Source organism: Montipora capricornis, chromosome 6, assembly GCF_036669925.1.
Source record: "Montipora capricornis isolate CH-2021 chromosome 6, ASM3666992v2, whole genome shotgun sequence".
NCBI classification, from domain to species: domain Eukaryota; kingdom Metazoa; phylum Cnidaria; class Anthozoa; order Scleractinia; family Acroporidae; genus Montipora; species Montipora capricornis.
Window position 1 is genome coordinate 51,956,399 of NC_090888.1, and position 23,227 is coordinate 51,979,625.

The 23,227-nt window shown below is 40.1% G+C and overlaps 1 protein-coding gene across 2 annotated transcripts in view; it reads left to right on the forward strand.

The window, feature by feature from the left end:
- LOC138052428 (ubiquitin carboxyl-terminal hydrolase 16-like) overlaps positions 1 to 21,740 on the forward strand; it is a 27,600-nt gene extending 5,860 nt beyond the window's left edge. For both annotated transcript variants that reach the window (XM_068898923.1, XM_068898924.1), the window contains 14 exons: positions 706 to 803; positions 2,480 to 2,580; positions 3,886 to 3,983; positions 4,794 to 4,841; positions 5,190 to 5,282; positions 6,278 to 6,411; positions 7,079 to 7,166; positions 9,019 to 9,109; positions 9,896 to 9,984; positions 11,925 to 11,984; positions 13,568 to 13,747; positions 14,814 to 16,242; positions 17,772 to 17,989; positions 19,566 to 21,740. In XM_068898923.1, coding sequence (XP_068755024.1) covers positions 706 to 803; positions 2,480 to 2,580; positions 3,886 to 3,983; positions 4,794 to 4,841; positions 5,190 to 5,282; positions 6,278 to 6,411; positions 7,079 to 7,166; positions 9,019 to 9,109; positions 9,896 to 9,984; positions 11,925 to 11,984; positions 13,568 to 13,747; positions 14,814 to 16,242; positions 17,772 to 17,989; positions 19,566 to 19,919 — 3,081 coding nt within the window. In that variant the 3' untranslated portion in view covers positions 19,920 to 21,740. The remainder of the gene's footprint in view (positions 1 to 705; positions 804 to 2,479; positions 2,581 to 3,885; positions 3,984 to 4,793; positions 4,842 to 5,189; positions 5,283 to 6,277; positions 6,412 to 7,078; positions 7,167 to 9,018; positions 9,110 to 9,895; positions 9,985 to 11,924; positions 11,985 to 13,567; positions 13,748 to 14,813; positions 16,243 to 17,771; positions 17,990 to 19,565) is intronic.
- The last annotated feature ends 1,487 nt before the right edge of the window (positions 21,741 to 23,227 follow it).

Below are 23,227 nucleotides of genomic sequence, written 5' to 3' on the forward strand. Positions count from 1 at the left end.
TTTACTTGCAGTGATTACTGGTATAATTACTGTATATTGTCCAGCGAAGATAACACATTTAAAACTAGTAGTAATCTCAGGTTATTGATGGAAGCAAAGCAGAAGGGGAAACAGTCTTATCTCTAGGACTATTAAAATTTTAAGGATATGAGCATGAATGTACCTCTTGAGATTGTTTCAATAATTGCTGATTATAGCACTATGACTCACGTGACAGGATTGAAATACTTGTTATTATACTCTTGGCTAAGACTCTGAATCATAGGCGAGTGCAATCTGTTTGATTTAAGAAGGTAAGTTAAAACAGTCTGGCTTTGGATCAACCCCAGAGGAATATCACAAAACCCACTGGACTGAAAAACGACATCAATACAGTATATAGTGTGCGTTGACTGCTACATCTTTAATATGATAATAATATTAGTGATTTCCATGGACCACAATTCTCTAATAAACCTGGCTGTATGCTCAAAACTATGACACAACTGACTGGGGTGTCCTTGTTAAAATTTTAACCCCTGTGAATGGCACATAGAGATTGTTACCACAGACCTTGACCATATTACAGACCCATACAGTTTTATTCATCCATTTTATTCATCCGTTTTACTCATCAATGGGACACTCCTTGATAGTCTTCCCACTGTTTCCTAACATGGGAGTGGCCGGGTGATATTAAAATCAGTGTAACATTTTAATGCCCAGGGTTGTGACAGGACTAGTGAAGAGAAGCATGCTTTGTCACATTACAACTCTAAACATTCCCATGGCATAGTGGTTCATCTCCAAAACTGGGTTGTCTGGTAAGTGTTTGTTCAACATGTGTTTTTATGTGGTACTGACAAATTTTAAAAGAAACCTGGTTGCTCTGCTCCTCTTATTTCATTAGACTGATCTTTGTAGGCTGCTGACATTTGCTCAGTGGATATTCTCAGCAGATTGTACAGTGTGTTTCACAAAACGTTTGACGGGAAGTTTGCGAAGTTCGCTTTAAATTTTCAAAGTTTGCTCCGAACTTGGAATTTTATTACGTTACTGCCAATCAAATCGCAAACTTTTAAACAAACTTGGGAATTTCATTCCAGACCTTCGTGGGAATGTGGCATGATTGATTGACAGTTACCTAAATGTCTATAATGAAATTCCCAGAATTGTAAACAAACTTCTCAAACCAGTGGTCTGGTCAAAAGTTTTGGGAACACACTGTAATAGTGCCTTTCCGCTGATAGATTGCTGAGGACATTATAGAATTTAGGTTCAGTTTTGCTCCTACTTATTTAAATTCAAAATCAGAAAGTTTCCAAAAAAAATTTATTCTTGCTTTATTGTATATAATTAAACTATTTCAAGTGAACTGGTAATGTACATGTACTGGCAAAACAAGTTGAAATCTTATACATTGTAATACATACACAGTCAGACATTTAATGTCTGTGTATTATTACACTGTAGCTTGTCAACTTTTTTTGCCTGTACATTGCCAGTTCACTTCAATATTACATAATTGCAACACAGGCTTGATTTTGGGTGATACATGTAGATCATTCCAAGGCTGCCACTCCAAAACTGTGGTTCATATGCTGCCTTGTGAAATCCACTTTATTTCTGAAATTAACACTTTTATTAAAACATCATCTTAAAGAGCTCCTCTGACCAAAATAATTATCAATTCTTATCTTTCTTTGGATTTCAAAACTATGTTAACTAAACACTAAGCGAACAAACTTTTAAGGCTTGATTTCAAATAGACACCTGTTTATTTTAGTTGGAATTTTCCTATTTAATGTTCCGGCATTGTACTAACTGCAAGTTCTTGAGAGAGCGGGATCAAGGACAAAATGACTTCAAAGGCTCACAATGCATGACTTAGTGTATGCCGCAGAATTAATATGCAGCATGGGAGTTTTTATGGGCTTTCAGACTTTTAAACTGGCATTTTGCATATATAATACCGTAAGCTGCATTCACATGCTGAAATTTTAAGCTAGTGAGCCTTTGATTTCATTTTCTCTGGATCCAACCCAATATTGTTTAAGGTCCAATCGGTCAGTTTTGAAGGTGAGAATGTAAATATTACATGCAAAGTAAATGGCCTGTATGGACAAGAATCAAAGCTCAAAACTTTGCCATCAGGTGTTTAGCAAACACACTTTCAAAATCTGAAGGAAAAAAGAATTGATTTTTATTATCACAGGGGCACTTTAAGTGCACATCTTTTTAGCAATGCGTACAATAAGGTAAGGTGATTTATATTTTACTCTATATTGTATGCAACTTTAATGTAATTATTAAGTTGAATTAATGGAACATTAGGTATTTTGATCGGTAGCATATTTTATTGTATTTTATTGATTCAACTACCCCATTGTAATGCGCAATTATTGATCACTTACTGTCACAGTGGAAAATGCGCAATATAAGAGATAAATTATTATTAATACCTTCAACAAACATCTGTGGTTGGTCTTTACACATGAAGGTGCTATGCATGCGATGATGAAGTTCCTGTAGAACCCGAATCAACAATTCATGGAAGCATTAAACTGATATTGAAGGCTATGAACAGGAGTCCCCCACCAGGTACTGGTAGTTTACATGACTGTCACATGATCGCAACGTGAGCTTGCTCTGACTTATACACTTTAGTTGAGCACTAGACATTTGTGCTTGTGGTTGTTGGTTCCATTTACTCGTCTTGATCACCTCTTATGATCTGTAAGTAACTGAGGAAAAAGAGCTGCTATTCTTTGTAATATATACAATATAAGCGGCAGGTATGTGTATCACATTTACAAAGTTTGCTTGAGGTGAATCCTTGAGTTTGTAAATGTGAAACAGATGTGATGCAAATATTGTGTATGACCTATTAAATGTCAGCATTTAAGTGTTAAATGGGTATTTTTGCTGATACTGTTATTATTGATTAATAAAAGATTTCCCTTTTTTCCATCATGAATTATTAATGAGTTTTATAATATTGATTAATAACACTTACACAAAATTAAAGGTGAGACTTTCTCATATTATTTGAGGAGGAGGAAAAAATAAAAATCTAGTTTCAGATCCCTTTCTGGGTAATAAAAACCTAATTTAACTGGGTAGGATACTGGAAGCAATCCTTTTCCTTTTTAACTGAGGTGCTGACAGCATAAATTAATTTGAAAAGAGGAGGAGTTGATGAGGAAGTACATATGATTATGTACATTATTTTTATGTATTACTGTCCAGTGTCTTTTCAAGAGTAATTAACAATGATGTTTTGGGAACTTTTGCCATACAGCTTTTTATCCAGCTTACAATCAATCAGGAAAAACAATAGAATGCCCTTCCACAATACCACAGACCAAGTCCCCTACTTTTTGTAAACAGTGGGTGCAGGGTTTTTTTCTCTCGTGAATGCAGCAATATTGTGCTAGATAAACTTTGTTTATCGTAGTTTAAAATTTCCGGCGTTATCTCTGCGGTAGGAAATTATGTTATCCGAGGTATGTATAGGGTTACTGTACTAATGCGTATTTCACTGATCCCGAGTGTCAGTTTTATTAAGCGAGCGTTTGCGAAACATTAGAGCTGTAAGTTTTAATCCATTTGTGGATCCATTTCTTCCACTGCCATGCAGCCTGTTGAGTGGGTGAGGTCATGATAATCCAATAAATTATTGGGAATTTCCCTAGACATTGTAAAACGTTTATTTGTTAACTCTCAGATTGCCCCAAAGCACAAAGCATTCACACAAGTTATAGCTGTTAGCGGGGGGCAAAGTCTCTATGTGAATCCATTGTGTGTCGTACTCTCTAAAATGTCAAGGACCTGTGCTGTTTTTGTCACATTATTTTGTGACACTAATTTTGTTTTACTGTAATTTGATTTTGTCTTGTGCAATAGAACTGGAGTCATTATGTCTCTCAAGTTCCAGCAAAACTTCACACGACATTAAACCAAGAGAAAAGAAATTAAATAATAACATAAGGAGCAGAATTAAGGTATGTCTACTTACTAGTTAGACTTTTTGGGTATTACTCCTGGCCCAACAATCTAAGATTAAGGATCGTTGGCACTGGATTTCACTGTTTTTTTGGCCTAACTTTGATTTCAAGATGCAGTGTTGCTTTGTCTTGAATTTGTTGAATCTTTCTTTTCCTTTTAATTAATTGTGTTAAGTGGTGTGCAGAAACAGTGGTTAAAAGATCTAGTCAGAATGGAAACAAACCAAGAAAAGATAGTTTCTCTTCAGATCTTCTTTATGTCCTTCCTCGAAAGATCTTTTGAATGTTTTTGAACGTGATGTGAACTCCATCATACTCTCACTTGGACCAGCACTTGACCAACAGCCAGTGTCAATTATTGTGGCTCTCACTTTAAACTAAATCTAGCAATGTGCAGTGCAATCACAGTGTCATGACATTGTTTCCTGTCAAAGCCTGGATTTTTCTCCAGGCTTGACTTTGCTACCAACGTTTACACACGACGTGAGATAGTTGTACAGAGATGGAATGCTGTATGGGATAAAAATTTGAGCACAGTATCCAAAAAAAAGTCTCTTATATAGTGGTTATACAGGGAGCAAATCACCTTTTTTAGCATCGTTGCTGGGAGGAACTTACTGTGTTGGCCAAAACCCTTTCACCCCTTAAAGAGTCGCCCATTGACGAGTAAAATCGTCTGGCATTAGACAGAGTAATTTTAATCTATAAGTGTCACTCTTAGAAGGAAAAGGGTTAAGGGTTTATATTGTGGAAAGTTAACAATTGTTTCCTTCCTTTTTCTTTTATATTAATTCCATGTATTTTTAGGGTCTGGCAAATCTTGGAAACACTTGTTTTTTCAATGCTGTCATGCAGGTGAGACTATCACTCTATGTCAAAGCAAAATACTTCTCACATCCATTTCCCTTAATTTTTATTGTTTTGGTTTTGCATTATGCCTTTGTTTTACAACACCTCGGGATTACATGTACATTGTAGCTAAAAGAAACTTGTGCCATCTTCCCAAACAATCAGAGGTAAATCCTGAACCAAGAAAATATATGACTTGCTTGCCCAATACATGTACGTGTATGTTATGTTTTCTTTCATTTACAGTGCTGTAGCATCCACAGCAATCATTTTATTTTGCATCACAATTGCCTGTTTACCTACAGATAAACACTTTGTTGAGTATTCTTGCCTTAGAACGATTCTGTCTTCTAGAATTTGTGTCAAACAGAGCTGCTTTATGTTGCTGCATCTTGCACTGTCAAAGAAGGCTTTTCACAGCACATATCTCTCAGAAGCAGGGGTGTGGTGAGTACAAAAAATTTCAATAATAATTTTATTATGATGATTTGTGTTTCTTTTTTCTCGCTTTCAGGTCAGTTGTGATGTAGATGGTAATGTTGCACAATCTTTCATTTTGATAGTATAAATTAGCAGGGATTAGGCTCACTGGTAATACATCATCTGCAAAGCAGGATGCTCACGGCAGCAACCTGGGTCAACTCAATGAATGCAAATAGGGAAATGATAAACACCTGAAACATTCAGGTGGCTCCAATGTGATTCAAACCGTCTTCGCAAGCAGTCAACTCAATTGCCAGAAACAAAAACTAATTATAGTATGTAGTAAAAATATTGCAGTCTACCAATTTTCTACTACTATACATTTGCTGTAATTACAGAAGGTGTATGAAGAGAAAACAGCAATAATTATAGGGATTCCAGAGAATACATGTAGATCCAAATCCAAATCATCTCAGATGTGAACTTGATGTTAAATAAATACGTTTGGTTTATGAAGGCAAAAGTCTAGGAAAGTAGAGTCATGGACAGTTTATTTTGCTTTGAATTTCCTTACAAACCTTTGAACTTGCCGCAAAGGTGTTTCCCATGATGCAATCAAGAGCACTAAGGAGTCTAAATCAAATATTCATGCATGAAGGACCCAGTCATATTTTAAGAAGCAAGAAGCATGTTTGAGATGTTTGGTCATCATGGAAAGCCTGAACTATTCAAGTTTGAATGGGACTTGAACCCATGACCCCTTTACATGGTGCTGAATTATCCATCCACAGTGTACATGTACAAGTATGCATCAACACTTTTCTTTAAGAAATTGTGTAAACTGACCGTACGGAGTTAGTGTGCGAGCTGGCTCTCGTTTTCATTCGATGTCGCACTCAATCAACATGCAAAGGGATACAGGTGACATCTTTTGATCTCAGAGCATGCTTGTCATGTGATCAAAGATTTCAGTAAGCATTTGAAAAAATATCAGAAAATATTTTGTTTTGTCACTGCAGCCTCGCCTCAGTGTGGTCGTTCAGGAAACACCAGGACCTGTTACCAAAGCTTTGTGGAAATTACTTCAAGACTTCAGAGATTCATCTAGAGGCAGTCTAAACCCAAATCAGCTGTTTAGCGAGATTTGCAAGAAGTACTGTACAGAACTGTTTTTGTTGCTTTCCTTTTTCATTAAGTTTGGTAACCATTATAGTATTATATTGGTTGTACATTAAAATCAACAATGGCTCGGTTATCCTGCGGAGAAATGTTACCTTAAATTTACTGCCAATAAGAGTCTACCGGTAACTGCTAACTTAAGACTGAAAATGACAACACATAGACCTTATTCATAAATGGCGGTCAATTTATAATTCTTTTGTCAAAGTGCAAATTAGCCTAGCAGCTAGGTCTCGATACCGTGTACAGTGAATTGGAAAGACTTGTTGCTCCAAAATGAGGCTTGGTAGGCCAATTTGCTCTTGGACAAAAGAATGATAAATTGAGAGACCGCCATTTATGAATAAGGTCTATAGCACTCTGAGTCTCACACAATTATTTTTGCTGAATAGTTGCTTAAATTTAAAGGTGGTAAACAAATTTAGAGAGGGATAACTCGATGATGGCATAGGAACAGTGACAAAAGAAGGGTGGGGTGGAAAGCATTTGTAAGGCTGTTGGGCTGCCTGGTGTGTGGTTTTCGGTACTTTGCGGAAGACGTTTTCATGTTGAATTTAATCAGTGAATCCAAACTGAACAGTAAAATACTATAATCCATTCAGATCTGTCTCAGACTTGTCTCTATCTTGTTGCCCTTTTAGAGCCACGCGATTCAAGGGATTTCGCCAGCAGGACAGCCAAGAATTATTGCGGTATTTGTTAGACTCGATTCGAAGCGAAGAGATCAAGGTAATACAATTTTACTATTTTTAATCTTAAAGTGGGCTATTGCGTTTTTAGAGTTTTTTTTTAGGCAAGAAAGAGTAAATAAATATTAATAAATACATGTATATAGAAAGCTCAATTTGAAGCAACTAGATGACTTTCAAGAAGTCTCAGAGCTCTTTGGAATCTTTCGGATCTTCTGTCATTATGAAGTTATCCGATAGGATGGGATACGACTGAACTGTATTTAGAGAGGGAGGCGCAACTGTTTACAGTTTTCTAACTTGCGGCCCTCTAGCTGCAGCACAGAGGACAGACCACAGCACCGGGAACTCCATGCCCTTCTCTTTGCTAATAGTGTATCTGACAGGTTGATCGTCCTTAATTATCCGAGAAGACTAGAGAACCACCCATTTGCAGATATAATTAAAAAGGCAGCACTTTCTCCTCAGTTATTCCGGCCAAGCCAACTGGACAAGATGACGAATCCCCGTGCAAAAATCTAAAAAAAAAAAAAATGATTGTGGGGGTGCAGGTTAGAGTTGCAGGTTACTGTTTCACCATAGCTGAAACAAACCAAAACTTTACTAATGCTAACATTAGGCCTAGAAAATGATGTTTAAGCCTAAGGTTAGCATTTTTGTTAAAGTTTGGGTTGTTTCAGTTACGTCACCTGCAACCTGCAACGTGCACTTTTCACCCTCCGACAAAAATGAACAGATTTGCAAATATTTATCATTTTAGTCTAATATTCATAGGCCTTTTTCTCAAAAAGAAAAATAGTGAACCTGTCCAGCATGTACACTCAACATCCTTAGGCCAATTATTCCACTTATTAACGGTGTATACTAAAAAGGAACAACTGTAGCAGTTAACAGTAGCTACTTTTGTGTGAAGTTTACAATCGTGGATGCCTCGAGTTTTTTGTTAGTTGGTGATCCAAAAAATCTGAAAGGAAAAGACTGTCAATTTTGTATTTTATCACAATTGCTTGTAATCTCGCAATTTGATTGGCTAATTCCCCGTTGTCGATAAGAGTTTTTACCACAACTGCTTGTAAACTCGCAATCTGATTGGCTAATTTGTTGTCGATACGAGTCTAGACAACGCTGCTCGCGTCAATTTGCCACGCAATGTAATAGCCAATCAGGAACGCCCATTTTGGAAAATAAACCAATCACATTGCGAGAAAGTTATAGACAACGCTTGCTCTTTCTTTGTGTCATGATTTTGGTCACGCTCTGAAATAAAAACTTTCTTTGGCGTTGAATATTGTGGTAAAAAGCAAATCGGAAGTGGTTAAGCGTTGTCTGGACTCTTATCGACAACGATATTTGTCATCACAGTGGTGAGTCTGCAACAAATTTTGACCACTGTGATGACGAATATCGTTGTCGATAAGAGTACAGACAACGCTGAACCACTTTCGATTTGTTAACTAGACAACGCTGCTCGCGTCAATTTGTCACGCAATGTAATACCCAATCAGGAACGCTCATTTTGGGAAATAAACCAATCATATTGCTAGAAAGTTATAGACAACGCTTGCTCTTTCTTTGTGTCATGATTTTGGGCACGCTCTGAAATAAAAACTTTGAATATTGTGATAAAAAAAACTAATCGAAGGTGGTTCAGCATTGTCTGTACTCTTACTGACAACGATACTCGACATCACAGTGGTCAAATTTTGTTGCGGACTCACTCGGCATTTCACTTGTAGCATTTAACTAACTTCAAAATTAAAACTCGAGATACCCTCTAATTAAGATGCAAATTATCCATTTCTATCTTTACCAAGACTGAAGTGATAAGCTCACAGGAACAGTGAGATGAAGAAATCAATACTATAAATAGTTTCTCTTTTCTTGTTTTTCAGAGGGTTAAGCGAGCGATCTTGAAATCTTTCGGAGTTTCTGGTGAAGACGACACCAAGTTTCTGGACGATAACAAACGAGTGCAAATTAAAGGCGAGCTTTCACATACTGTACATGTAATGTTGGGTACTGTAAAAAGATAATATTGTTTGGCTCATCGATACGTACAGTGTGAAGCTACAGACTTTCACACATCTCGAACTGCTTTGCTGTCCTGTTTTGCATTCAGGTTTGCGAAGCCCTTTGTGACGTCATATCGGAACTATACCCCTGCTTCTCTTTTGCACTCGACTGCTACTTTTGCTGACACTTACAGCATATTTAAAAGTATGATTTCGAGAAGGAAATGAACAAATTTGTTCGTTATAACGGAAGAAATTATCCGAACAACGTCAAATGTCTCGAACCTCACTCACCCTCACTCACGTTTCCATAAATTCCATCACATACCATAAATCCTCCAGTTAGCCGTGTAGGGTGAAGGGGTGAGGTAGAGGCGGAGGAAGGACGTTTGACGGGAGACTTGGATGTGGCCTTATTTGAGAAGGGGTGCTTATTTAATTGAGCAAAACGCATTACCGGTAGCAAAAACAATAAAAAAGAGAGTAAGAAACAGATTATAGAGTAAGCGTAGCTTCCCTGTTTCCTGTTTTGGACCAGGGCAATCAATGACTGTCATTTATGGCAATTTTGGTAATGCTGTACGTGTTGTACAAGTTATTTTCAAATTTTTATTCAGATATACTGTATATATTTTTGATCTAAAAGGCCCTCTGCCGAATTCTTTTCCTCCATGATATACAAAGTCAAAACGCATTATCCGCATTTATATTTTGAAGCCGCGTGTGTCTTATCCTTTATCCGTCTGTCTTCGAACAGAGTACGGTACATGCGCAGAAGCTCCAATGATTGACAGTGTGTTTGCCGGCAGACTCGTAAGCATTGTAACTTGTCGTCAATGCCGAAAGGTTAGTTTACTGTCGATCTATTATTTTAGTTGTTTAATAACTCCGTGGCTGGTCTTTAATAAATACCTTGAGCGTGCGTTGGATATGAGATTGTAAATACCCAACGAGGCGCGTAGCGCCGAGTTAGCTATAACGATCTCATATCCAATAACTGCGAATGGAATAAATGTTTCATGAAATTTTCGTTAAATTTCAATTCTTGGACACTTGGAATTTGTACATGTAGCCAATCAGTTTCCAGCTTAGCAACACTTGACGCAATCAGATTCCATATTAGGTCATACGGTGTATGAGCTAATAAGGGAGATTGAGTGAACCAATCAGAAACCTAGAAACGCAATACTATCAATTCGAAATAAACTTTACGCAAAGTAAATATACCTATTGAGCGAAGGGGAGTTAGGGCAAGTACCATTTTAATGCAAATCTCCAATTAAGGGAAAAAAAGCAGAGGCAATCGTGAGATTTAGCATTGTGGTTACGGCAAACATCGGGCTGAATTTTGCGTTTCGCTAACAATCAAAGAATCTTTACTTCATTTCTTTCCTATTAGGTACAAATACTAGGTACTTCTCAATAGGCTAGTTTTGTATTTTAACGGTTAGACTGGATCTACAATAGACCAATTCGGCTAACTCAATGTTGTACCCATTTCAAATCTTTTGGGAATAAAACGTTTTGTTCCAAGTATTTCCATCTCATTTAAATGTGAATGCTTCATTGTCATGCAAATTCAACACACAAAGAATCTTAACCCCGAGAGATTTGAATTGGGTACAACATTGAGTTAGCCGAATTGGTCTATGGCATGAAATGGAGGCTAATGCAGGGGAAATAATTTGTATGTGTGATAGAATCCCCTGCATTAGCCTCCATTTCATGATCGGTCCAAGGCAACCGTTAGAATACCGAACTGGCCTATTGGGGCTCACGGATTTAACGTTAAATCCGTGAGCCCCAAAATGACAATTCTCAGCGTCATGCAGGATTTTAGTCATATCCTGCACGTACTGTTGTGTAGGTGTTTTTCGCTGTTCACACCCTTGCTGGAACGTGATTTGTACTTTGTAGATGAGGTATAAAATAAGTTCCTTTTGACCATCTTGTTCAAACTCCGTGATGAAATCTGCGTAATCAGACGAAACCGGTCGGAGAAATAAAAGCTAGTTGACAAGATCTGTTGCTGTGTGCTGCTCACTAGTATTTGTTGAAAAAAGTTACAAAATTGTCAATTAGGTAGATATTAGGTACTTCTCAGTGGGAGAAAGATGATTTGGAACAAGAGAGTTTTCATGCTTTTATATGATAAGACGAAATGGCACTTGCATTAAAATGTCTCAAATGAAGCCCTGCAGTTGATATATAAAGATAAGAGAAGAGAAATTAGGTTAAATCTAAAAAAAGCTCTTTGATTTTTTGGGGAAAGGGAAATTTCATCATACATTTTGGGCGGAGTTCTTCGTTCAAGACGTATGGCTGCTGATGACGTGATACAAAGCCAACGTTGACGTTAACTACAATGCTTGTCATAATTGTTGGGACACTTTTACGAGCAATATTTCACTGAATTTTTAAACAACACTGAAGACGCGTTGAAACAGCGAAAACCTTACCGGGCAACACAGCGTCTAGTCTCCCACGCATACGTCCTCAGGGCTTCGTCACGCGTTCCTCCCCCAGCTACAAACCATCGAGTGTTCCGTAGAAACATCCCCTTGAGCTGTTTGACGATAAACTGGCTCGTTTTCCCGCCAACCTCGCTAGCGTCAGAAGTGTGGAGGATATGACATTCCCACAGGGTACCCAACCCACTTTTCCGAACAGTCAAAATGAATCAGAGCCACAGTAATGAAAAAATTCTAGCCATCGCGCTTACGGCAAACGGCAAACAGCAAGTCTCCCTCAGTACTCAGGTACATTTTTTGCACTTTTGTCCACAGGAATTTAAAGTAGACGAAACATTTTTGGATTTGTCCTTGCCACTAATGGCACCTAAGCAGGTATGGCTTGGGTCGTTTTTTTATATACAAGCCTGGAGAGTATTTTGGTGATTGCCTTTGTTTTGCATCACGAAAATCTGGTTTTGTCGCACGAGTCGATAAAGGTAAATTAACCATAATGTCACGAAACGCTTAGTGAAATGGGTGCGAGCTAGACTGAATGGACAGTTAAGTGGCGTTGAGTTAGCGTTATGTTGGTGTAAGAGGAGGAAGTATTCACGGTGAGACTGGGTGAGCAAGAGACAGTCTTGTACAAGAGATAAGTTGCCGTTTACCGGAATAAACCCTGTAACAGTACAGTGCTGCCTTTTCGTTACAATACTACCACTACCACTACCACTACCATTACCACTACCACTACCACTACCACTACCACTACCACTGCCACTGCCACTACCACTACCACTACCACTACCACTACTAACAATAAGATTTTGGGAGCTGACGTTTCGAGTCCGTCGTCAGAACTAAACGTCAGCTCACAAAATGTTACCTTGATAAAACCAACTTTTCGTGTTTCACTCCCCAGCGATATGTGGGAGGCGCGGTGGCCTCGTGGTTAGTGTTCTCGACTCCGGATGAACTGGTCCGGGTTCGGGTCCTGGCCGGGGACATTGCGTTGTGTTCTTGGGCAAGGCACTTTACTCCCACGGTGCCTCTCCTCACCCAGGTGTATAAATGGCTACCGGCGATGGACTAGCATCCTATCCAGGGGGGAGTTGAAAATACTCCTAGTCGCTTATTGCTAAAGAAACCGGGGATAAGCTCCGGCGGGTCGGAAAGCGCTTACCTTACTCTCCTGTGATGCAGCGCCACAGTCTTCTTAGAAACTAACCCTTTTTTTTTCTCGCCCCGCATTCTAAGCCATTCGGAGGAAAAAACTAAACCACCGTGAACGATTATGGGAATAATGATGTGCATAACCTGCACACTATGTAAGAAGACTTATATTGCGAAGCAGGGAGAAGATTGGCGGACTGCTTTCGCGAACATCTACGAGATGTAGAAAAAAACGACACAGATGCATCAAAACCAGTTGCGTGCCATTTTAATCTTCCTAATCACTCCCACCACAACATGACAATTTATGGCCTATCCTTACACCACGGGAACACAGAAAGCTGCAAGAATCTGGAACGAAAATTCTTCAACTAGGTATACTTTATCCTCACGGAATCAATGAACGCCTCTCATTCCATTAATTTATTCACAAATTCATGTTACCATATTTCCACCAATGGCAAAGATCCTTCACACCCGCATAAAAACAAACAACACCCACAATTCCTCCATTCGCTCTGACCAAGGGCTAACGCTCGAAACGTCAGCTTTCCAACTCGTTCACGGTGGTAATTCGACCTTGATCAACACGTTTGATAAAACCAAACTTTTCCTGAATCACTCTCCCACCGACGCAGCACCACAGTTTCTTTAGGAACTACAAATTTGTTTTCAGTCACGACATATACTCGCGCGCGTTTTCTCGCGCAAAGCCTCATCTTCATAGATTTTCTTTGCGTTGTGATTTGCTCGTTTGATTGTTAAACAAATTCTACAACACCGGATTTCATATTTATTTCTAGGAACCTTGGAACTTCAAGTCGTTCAGCAACGGGAAACAAAATCGGGCATCCGCAAAGGCCCCTAAAAACAACGGCGAGTCAACAAGTTCAAAATCTGACGACACAGAAGCTGTCGTGGAAGGCAAGCAATGTAGCACACCCAGCAAACATCAGCTAAAGGCAGCCAGGAGGGCCCAAAAGGTATGCAATTACGGGGTCTTTGCAAAAGACTTGAATTTTCTTGTTTATCCTCACGTTCTCGTTTATCCGATCATTCGTTTAGTTGTTGGCCTCGTATCGTTGAATTTGGCTGGTTGGTGTGGTCTATCGCTCCAACACGCATTTAAATTCCTTCACGAGTTTGTTCATTTGTTGAGTGTTTCGTGCGTGAGTATGTTGTTTCATTTGTGTTTCCACCATTTCCACTTTCCCTTCCATCCTTCAATTCCTTTACTCCCCTCCGCTTTCCTTCTTTACTCCCTTTCCTTTTCCTCTCTTGTCCGGCTCTCTTTCCTTTGTTTCTTTCCTCCTTCTTCGCATTCCCCTTACCTTTCTACCCTTCTTTTCTTTCTTCTTCACTCCTTCCATTCCCTTCCCTTCCCTTTCCTTCGCTCCATCATTTTCTTTTTCTCTTCCTCGTTCACTTTCGTTCTGCCTCCCTCCTTCATTCCTTCGTGGTTTCATTATTGCGATAAGTCAGTTAATTATTTAATGGCTTTGTTTTACCCATATAAAAAAACCAGGAAAGCTTTATGGCTGCTCGACGTTTCGGCGTCATCATGACTCCATTATCAAGAGACTAGTTAAATAGCATGCAAATAAGGAAAGGTACAAGATGAGCATAAATTACAATAAACGTCCTAAACAAAGACCTTGGAGCGGATGGAATCCGTTTACACGTTCAATGTTGGTTTGCGCATGCGAATGTACAACATTTCTTTAACGAGGCAATTAAAGTTGCTGCTACATTTCGTGATGGTGTGAAATTGCTCAATGAAGCCTTTAAAAACCTTATAAAATATTTCTCAAAAGCATTTGGACAAATGATGGAAAATACTGGGTGTGTTTTTTTCCTGATACACGCTCATAGTTCCTACCAGCCAACCAAAGAGCGCGTCTGACAATACATAACCAATTAAAAATCGTGTGATGTCACAGCCGTCTTTACATACTTTCATCTAAACACAGCTATTGACCAATGAGCGTGCGCGTACTATCCTGATTGTTTGACAATCATAAATAATTCAATGTTTTGTTTTTTTTACAGAAAAAGGCGAAAAATACCCGAGGAAAGAGAGGGAAAGGAAAGGAATCCCAGGAATCTGTAGATAACAGCAACAAATACAACGATGGCGTTGACGCTGAAGAAAGGGAAAAAGAAGCCGACGAAGTCGAAGATGAGCAAAAACAGAATGTGTCAGATGCAGAAGACGATGAACTCGACGATATCAACTTGTCTGGTTTGTACGGCAGTGGAGAGGAACAAGAACTCAGTTTGAGTAACGAAAGTGCAGTATCACTGAATGATGCTTATCAAGGGTGTGACGCAAATCCTGGTGATGATGCGTTCGTAAAGGATAAGAATGACAAGAGCAGCTCATCAAATTCTCGAAGTAATAATGAAGATTGTAGTTCCGATATTTTGAACACTGGAAAGCGCGCATTTGGGCCAGATTCTGCGGATGCGGACAGCGAAAGTTCATCGATTGACATGCTGAATAATGAAACTAAAAGACTAATTGTCTCGTCGCAGCTTAATTCCTTGGACGTGGAGACAAATGCAGAAGAACCCAATTCCTTGAACGTGAAGACAAATGCAGAAGAACCGTCCGGATGTAACCCTATTGTGAACGTCAAGGAACAAACGGGCTATTTCGAAGAACAAAACCGAAAGCAGTGTTTTGACCGGGAACCTGGAGAAAAAGATGCTGTTGAATTGAACAGTGTTTTGTCAAGTTCTCGCGTGACTTTGGAGCCTGTTAAAGAATTAGTTGCCGATACGAGAAAGGGCGATTCCAACGCGCAAAGTTCTCCAACTAATTCTTCAGTGGATTTTGCATTAAAAGCTATCAAAGATGCGCCTTCGTTGTTGGATTGTGCGAATAATTTGAGTACGGAACTGGCTGAAAGTTGTAAAGAAGGAAAGGATGAAGATTTGGCTTGTAGGGCGAATTTGCCTGGCGGGAACTCAGAAAATTTGGAGGCACTTGATAACGGGACAAACTCACCAGGAAGTAGCACAACAAACATTTCTCTAAATGGTTTGAAAGATGAAACCGAATCAATGGCAAACGATAGTGTCACAGAGATCTTGAATAACGATCAAAATGTTCAAGACACAGAGATCGATATCAAGCAAACTCGTCCCGATCATTTCGCAAGAAGTGAAACAGAGGAAGTAGAAAACGGAGAAAGTTGTGAAGATGTATCTGAAACTGGTTCGGACGAGGAATATGAATGTCAACCCAGAGACGAAAGAATGCTGACACGACAACCGACCTACCACCCCTCTCCAGGGGAGTGTTCTGTCATGTCGTCTTTGAGCTACTTTTGCGCGTCAGAGTTGCTAGATGGTAGCAACAAGTTTGCTTGCGAAGAATGCAGCAAAAGAGCGCAAAGAGCGCAGGGGTGTAGGAACAAGAAGGGATCAAGCACGACTGCGGGCGAGAGAAATAAGGAAGGCGCTAGTCAGGAAGGTAAGCAAATGCTTAATTTTTGGAGGATCTGAAGGAACAACTGGAATCTCTGCAGTCTGCCGAATATTCGCTCACTTTCTAGCCATTAAGAAAGCCTTATCCATCTGGCCCCAGTTGTCCAGACGATGGATAGCGCAGTCCACCTTTTGAACAACTGGAGCTTGGGGCCAGTTGTTTGGAAGATGGATAGCGCTATCCGCCGGATAAATCACTGTCCCGTGGATACGTCCTAGCGAAGGCAATTGCGCTATGTGTTGGATATTGATTTATCCGGTGGATAGCGCTATCCACCTTTTGAACAACTGGGGCCTGAGCTAATAGAAAACCCCGCAACGTTTCTTGTTATTTTACAGTAAATCCGACACAAAGAAAAGTCATAAATATGAAACAGTCTTTTTGCTTTTCTGTATAGACCTTATTCATAAATGGCGGCCAATTTATAATTCTTTTGTCGAAGTGCAAATTGGCCTACCAAGCCTCGATACCATACAGTGAATTGAAAAGAATTCTTGCTCTAAAATGAGGCTGGGTAGGCTAATTTGCACGTGGACACGTCCACTTGCACACATCCCATAATACACCTCCTTTACCCCCCTCTCCACCCACCTCAAAAAAATTGCATAATCATTGTTTGCAATTTCTTCTGGGACACGAAGATGTCCCAAGAGAAATCGAAAACAATGTCTATGCAAATTTTTGGGTGAGTAAAAGAGATGTATCATGAGATTTGTTCAAGTGGAGAATTAGTTGAATAAAGCGAGTTTCAATCGTGTTTCGTAAAACCAAAACCAAAGTAGTTACTTTGGCCAGTCAAAAAGCACGGAGACAATCCAGTAAACCAATCAAACCTCGAAGTAATTACGCGTAGCCGACACAAAGCGTGGGAAAATGTGCACGCGCGAGCCACGATTGGTTTTGGTTTCACTTCTGATTGGTTGAAAAAGTGGTGAATCAATCACTGAGTGAAGTAATGCAAAACTTGAGCAATTTGCTAATTACTTACGACACTCAATTGAAAACCGCTATATCATTGCAATGAAATTTTAAATTATGGCCAAGCTATGATCGCTTCGGGTTTGTTTGCTCTTGGGCACTGAATCTTTGAGCTTAGTTAAACTAAACGAAGAATCCATCACCCAACAGTAAGATTTCCTCAAACTGGCCTAGTCCCCATCAGCGTCAGAAAAGTGTGAATTCTTAAACCAAGTTTTGCGGGAAAATAGACAGTAGACCACATCGGCTAACTCAATGTTGTACCCAATTCAAACCCGTGGGAATAAAAAGTTTTGGTACAGGTATTTCCATATCATTTAAATGTGAATGCTTCATTAGAATGCAAATACAACCACAACGAATCTTAGCCCCGGGAGATTTAAATTGGGTGCAACATTGAGTTAGCAGATTTGCTCTATTGTTTATACTCCCGCAAAACTTGGTTTAAAAAAGACACTTTTCTGACGCTGATGAGGACAAACATGGTAGCAGATTCGTACTCTTGATATGTGTAGTTTGATATTTTTTTCTTTCAGACGAATGTAAAGGTGCGGAGGCCGCAAAGCAAAAAGAACCCATACGCACTGTGTACACAGTTGCCACTAAACAGCTGCTGATCTCACTTGCTCCACCAGTGCTCACGCTTCATCTCAAACGCTTCCAGCAGGCGCGATTCTCGCTGAGAAAAATCACTACACACGTGGAGTTTCCCCTGGAACTAAACTTGGCTCCGTTTTGCAGCAGAAGCGGAAGGGTGAGTAGAACTAGCAGGGCTTTTTCTATACCTTTTGGGGAAGGGTGGGTCATTTTGTGTCTGCTCTATAATCGATGCTGCGGTCAGTGCTTACAGTATTCACACCAATCTCGTACCCAGAGTCCTCAGGCTTCTTGGCCAGCAGTTGAGCGCCCGGAGAGACTCTGGGATAATCGACTTGAACTATATTTTTGATTGGCCGCTTGCGTAACAATGGCAGTCCGACAGGAAGTCGGTAAGTAATTCGGAAGCCCCAGAATTTGGAGGGAGATTCAAAGTCGAAAACTAGTTTCAGTGCTGTTTGATTTTTTTCTACCTCAGAAATATATAAATTACAAAAATAATAAAATTAAAACGACGAGGTTTGAATTATGTCTTATACCGCACGGGAATTTTCCCACGCTGATAAAAGTGATTACTGTTGCTGTTGCAAAAGTACCGTGGGAAAGTATTACATCAGTCATCCGTGGAATAAGGTCTTGTCGAAGCCATTCAGAATTACGGAAACATCAAGTTGTAGAAGAAGAGGACATTTGTGTCGTTTCCACAAAAAAATTGTCGATCGTGTTGCTTGCACGATAGCATTCTCATTGCATTCTGAACGATGGAATGTACGCTGAAACACTAAAAATACACTCACCGAAAGCGTCAGAGGTTTCATCTTCACTTGCTCTTATAGCAAGGCAATGATCATTTCTCCAGTTTCTTTGTGTGTAAGGCTAAAATTCTTGTTTCTCGAACACTTTCAACCCGCCATTTCTACTGTTTACGGTTTTCTCTTTTCTGCTTCCGTTTAAACTCAAGCATATGTAATAAGACCGGAACCCACGTTTTCTGGGAAAATGGAGTCGATTATCCCAGGGTCTCTCCGGGCGCTCACCCGCTGGCCAAAAAGCCCGAGGACTCTGGGTACGAGATTGTATTCACACTTAAACGAAAACTTAGAAAAATTTCTGTGGAGGTCGGAAGTGAACGGATCGGCACAGAAACACTAGCATACGGATAGAATATGTGAGCGGTAGATGGTTTACTGACCTCGTACAAATGACAGGCAAATATTTCATTTGACTCACGCAAAATAAATACCACTTATTAACCGAGACTCAGACTGAGGTCATTACAGCTGGCTGGACCAACACTCGGGGTCTTAAATAACTGAGGAGAAAGTGCTGCCTTTGTAATTACATCCTCAAATGGTCAGCCTTTCAAGTCTTCTCGGATAAGGACTTTAAACCGTACGTCCCGTCTCACAGCCCGTCAATGTTCATAATCTCTGTGTGAGGTTAAAGATCCCACCCACTTGTCGAAAAGAATAGGGCATGGAGTTCCCGGTGTTGCAGCTCGGCCTTTCCTTTCTCTTACCTGGAATTGTCTTGGTATTCCAATGGATATCAATAGGCGTAAAAGTCAATAAGTATTTTGTATGTCCAGACCGTAAATAAATCCTAATTCTGTATTTGAGTTTTCAGAGACTTTGTTTCCATTGCCTGTGTCGCTTTTTTATTGTTTATAAATATGAGGGAGGTGTAAAAAGGTGCATCGAACTTTTTGTATCGTTTACCTTTCATTGTTGTAGACACGCGCCGATTCGGAAGGTCGAGTGCTGTATTCGTTGTACGGTGTTATTCATCACAGCGGCAATATGAACAGCGGACACTACACTGCTTACGTGAAGGTCAGCGAACCGTCAGCCAAGGGTCTGTACGACAGCATTACCGATATGAGTGAATTAGTAGATTTTATTCAGAACATGTGGACTGGAAACGCAGAAAGGAGGCAGCCTCATTCGACATGTCGTCATGAGCCCGCACCAGATGGTCAATGGTATCACGTCAGTGACACAAGCGTTAGCCCAGTTCAAGAAACTCAAGTTTTGAAAAGCCAAGCATACATGTTATTTTACAGGCGACTTCCTTTGTGTAGCAAATGACATTGTTAAATGAATTGTGGGTGGACGGTAATCTCGTACCCAGATCTCTTGTAAGAGATCTGGGTACGAGATTAGGTGGACGGCGGCCTTTGTCCTGCTCCTCGCGTTTCGAATAGACCATTTTCGAATTCTCACGGCTGGACTGGATCTAACATGAAATGGAGGCTAATGTGAGCAAATTGATTTGTGTGTGAAGAGATTTGCCCACATTAGCCTCCATTTAATGCTAGATCCAGTCCAGTCGTGAGAATTCGAAAATGGTCTATTGTCACCCGCCAAACCACTTCTGTAGACCACAAGTAGTCCAAAATTATGAATACGCGCGAGCCGCGCGATCAATCAAGTCGTTTTTGGCGTGGGCATGGAAGGTGTTCCAGTCAATTGTCGCTATGCCTTACTTTATAACCGTTGGGTAAACTTAGATTCGCGGAGGTCATGGAATGTGATGATGTACCTTGTCAATCGTTGTGGAAACGTTTTTGCTTTGGCTGTGTATAAACGAGGAAACATTTGACGGGCAAGCAAAATTTTCTGTCAAATAGGAATCTTTTTCGTTCCTCAACAAACGTTGTGCGCAAAAGAGAGGACTTCGCGGAACCAGTGTCTCTGCAACAATACTTTCGAGTTACCTGGGGCATATGCGTGAAGTAACTAGCACGTAACAACCAAGTCTTTTTCCCTCAATTGAATTGTCAATTTGCTCCATGGCCAAGTGAAGTATTATCGTTCATGGACACTGAAAGCTTGATAGGGATCATGGGAAATGAGCATATTTTTTTAAACGCCGAACCCCTCACTCGTAGGACTCGAACCTGGGAATGTTTGATTAATAACCCCTTTACTTAACCACTAGACTGCCACATCACTAACTGCGAGGATTAATTTTTTTTTTAATGTAAATATTTTTTTCTTTTGCAAATGCCGCCGTAAACCTGTATAAACACTCGCTAAGAAGCATGCTTACACAGTGAAAAATGTCGGTTACCAAACTTCAAGAGAACGCTAACCATTTAAATGTCAAGCCTTAGACTTAACCATTACCCAGCCATGATTTTACATATATACTAATTAGTTTTGGTAAATAATCGGCACACTTATCAGTCAGTTGATCTTTAGTGGTTAAGTGGATAAAAACAGTTCCCTCAAAGTTGGTGTTTCGAGTTCAAATCCTGCAGGGACTTCTTTTACTTTTTTTTATGTTTTATATGCTACCACAAGTCCTGGGACAGAGTAATCTAATTGGAGGATAATACTTCATTTGGAGCATTTTTCCAATGGTAAACTATTCGGTAAAATGTGGGTTTCTTTTAATTATGATGTCCGGATATCAAGAGGTTGTGAACGTGAGACTATTTAATGAAGTTATTATGTCGCAAAATGGCATGAGCTGTTCACTCCCGGGGGGAGGGCTTAATGGGGACGTGCGGCCAGCCAGGGTATGTTTTTCGGGATTTTTGTCTTGAACAGGGTATCGAATTTATCATTTTTTGTCTTAATCAGGGTATCGATTTATCAATTTTTGTCTTTAACTGGGTTAAATGTCTTAAACAGGGTATCAAAAATCGGAATTCTGTCTTAAAATGGGTAGAAAAATCAGCGATATTTGGCTTAAACAGGGTCAGGGTATGAGGGGCCGCGCCGCACCTCCCCACCCAGGGTTATATCCAGTACCCCCCCCCCCCGGGTATTCACTGAGGTGGCGGAAACTCCTGAAAGAAACTTGTTCGGCCTTTCAGGAGCCCTTAAATTTCTTTAAGTCGTCACAAAATATTTTTTAAAATGATTTTAGCGATAATAAGATCTATTGCCCTCTGGATAAAACTGAAGATATATTTTCGCATTTCGCACGCTAAATCTGATCTATATCTGATCGAATGTTGACCGGAAAGCCTCGCAGATAATACGGAGGTCTCTCCAAGCCTGATTTTTAATCGATCGACAGAGGTCGCAATTTTATGGAGTGTTTGTGTGGGTTCAGTGTTTCTGTTAAATATTATTTATCTGTGTCCAAAGGGGTTTCAGTAGCCAATTCTGGCAGCGGGTAAGGCTTTCGAAGGGGAAGGGGTATTTGCCCCAAGGAATTTTGACGCGTGCAGGAAGAAGGAAGTTCGCTAGGGCGCGCCCGAATTCCTTCGTATCGAAGCTTCCCCTGAGGTTCCCCTAACCCAATCTGGAGAGTTCTTGTAACAGGCTTGCTTGTGCAATGCCATGTGCACAAAATATATGGGCAAACTATTGTGATATTTTGTTTGAGACATTGCATGTTTTGGAGGGAAGAGTTTTATGCTGATCATCAAAGCTTGAATTGCAACAGAAGTAGAAATGACGTATCTAATTCCTATGGCCATCTCCCGTTTGATCTGGTAGCTCGGTTGGTACAACATGCGTTTCGATTCTCACCCAGACCCGAGTTTTTCGTTGTCCTTGTGTGGTCGATAGCTTTTGATTTTGCTTCTCATTGGTCGAGAGGTGCCCCTAGGGGTCTTCAATATCCCATGGCACTCAAGAAGCAACTGATAACCACTGCCCGGTTGATAGACTTTTCAGAGAAGGCAGCCCAAATTCGGATTCGAACTGGGTGTCTCCTAACTACGTGAGAGACTAAAGGGGAAATATTTACTTGATGTAATCGCCGATTAGTGAAGGGCATTCGACACGTTCCATTGGCGAGTTTAAGCACGGGACGTTTTTGAGCCGCGGACGGCAACCAGAGGTGAGCTGTTTTCCCTGTTAACTTGTCTTGTCACTACCACCTTTATATTTCTAAGTATTTTTCCTCCATTATAGATTATTAGGTAAAAGATCTGGGAGACAGTCCTGACCTGCCATGCGAAATGTTCCATTTCCGGTTACCGTCCGCGGCTCAAAAACGTAGCGTGCGTAAACTCGCTAATATAATAGACCTACCAGTGCTTGCTCGCAGCGGCCTTGTCTTCCTGTTACGTAACTGGGTTGAATAATGTTTTGTTGACTACAAATTATGGTCTTGACTCTGAAGATGACTTCCGCTCAGGTTGTCGAAACGTCAGTCAATTTCATCTCAAACAGTCCTTCTCAGGACTACACTCACCCGGACGATCGTACTTTACTTAATGATATGACTCCTGGGTTCAAACCATTTACAAATTATGGTCGATTGGCACATTGGCCACCCAGCTACGTAACTGGGATTTATGACGAATCTGTCTGCACCCTCTTAGTCAATAGGGAGCTTAAGCAACGACAACGGCGACGGCAACGAGAACGTCATCTCAAAATATAAATTTGCGTTATTTTAATCGCTTCGTGACTATTTCAACGTTTTTAAT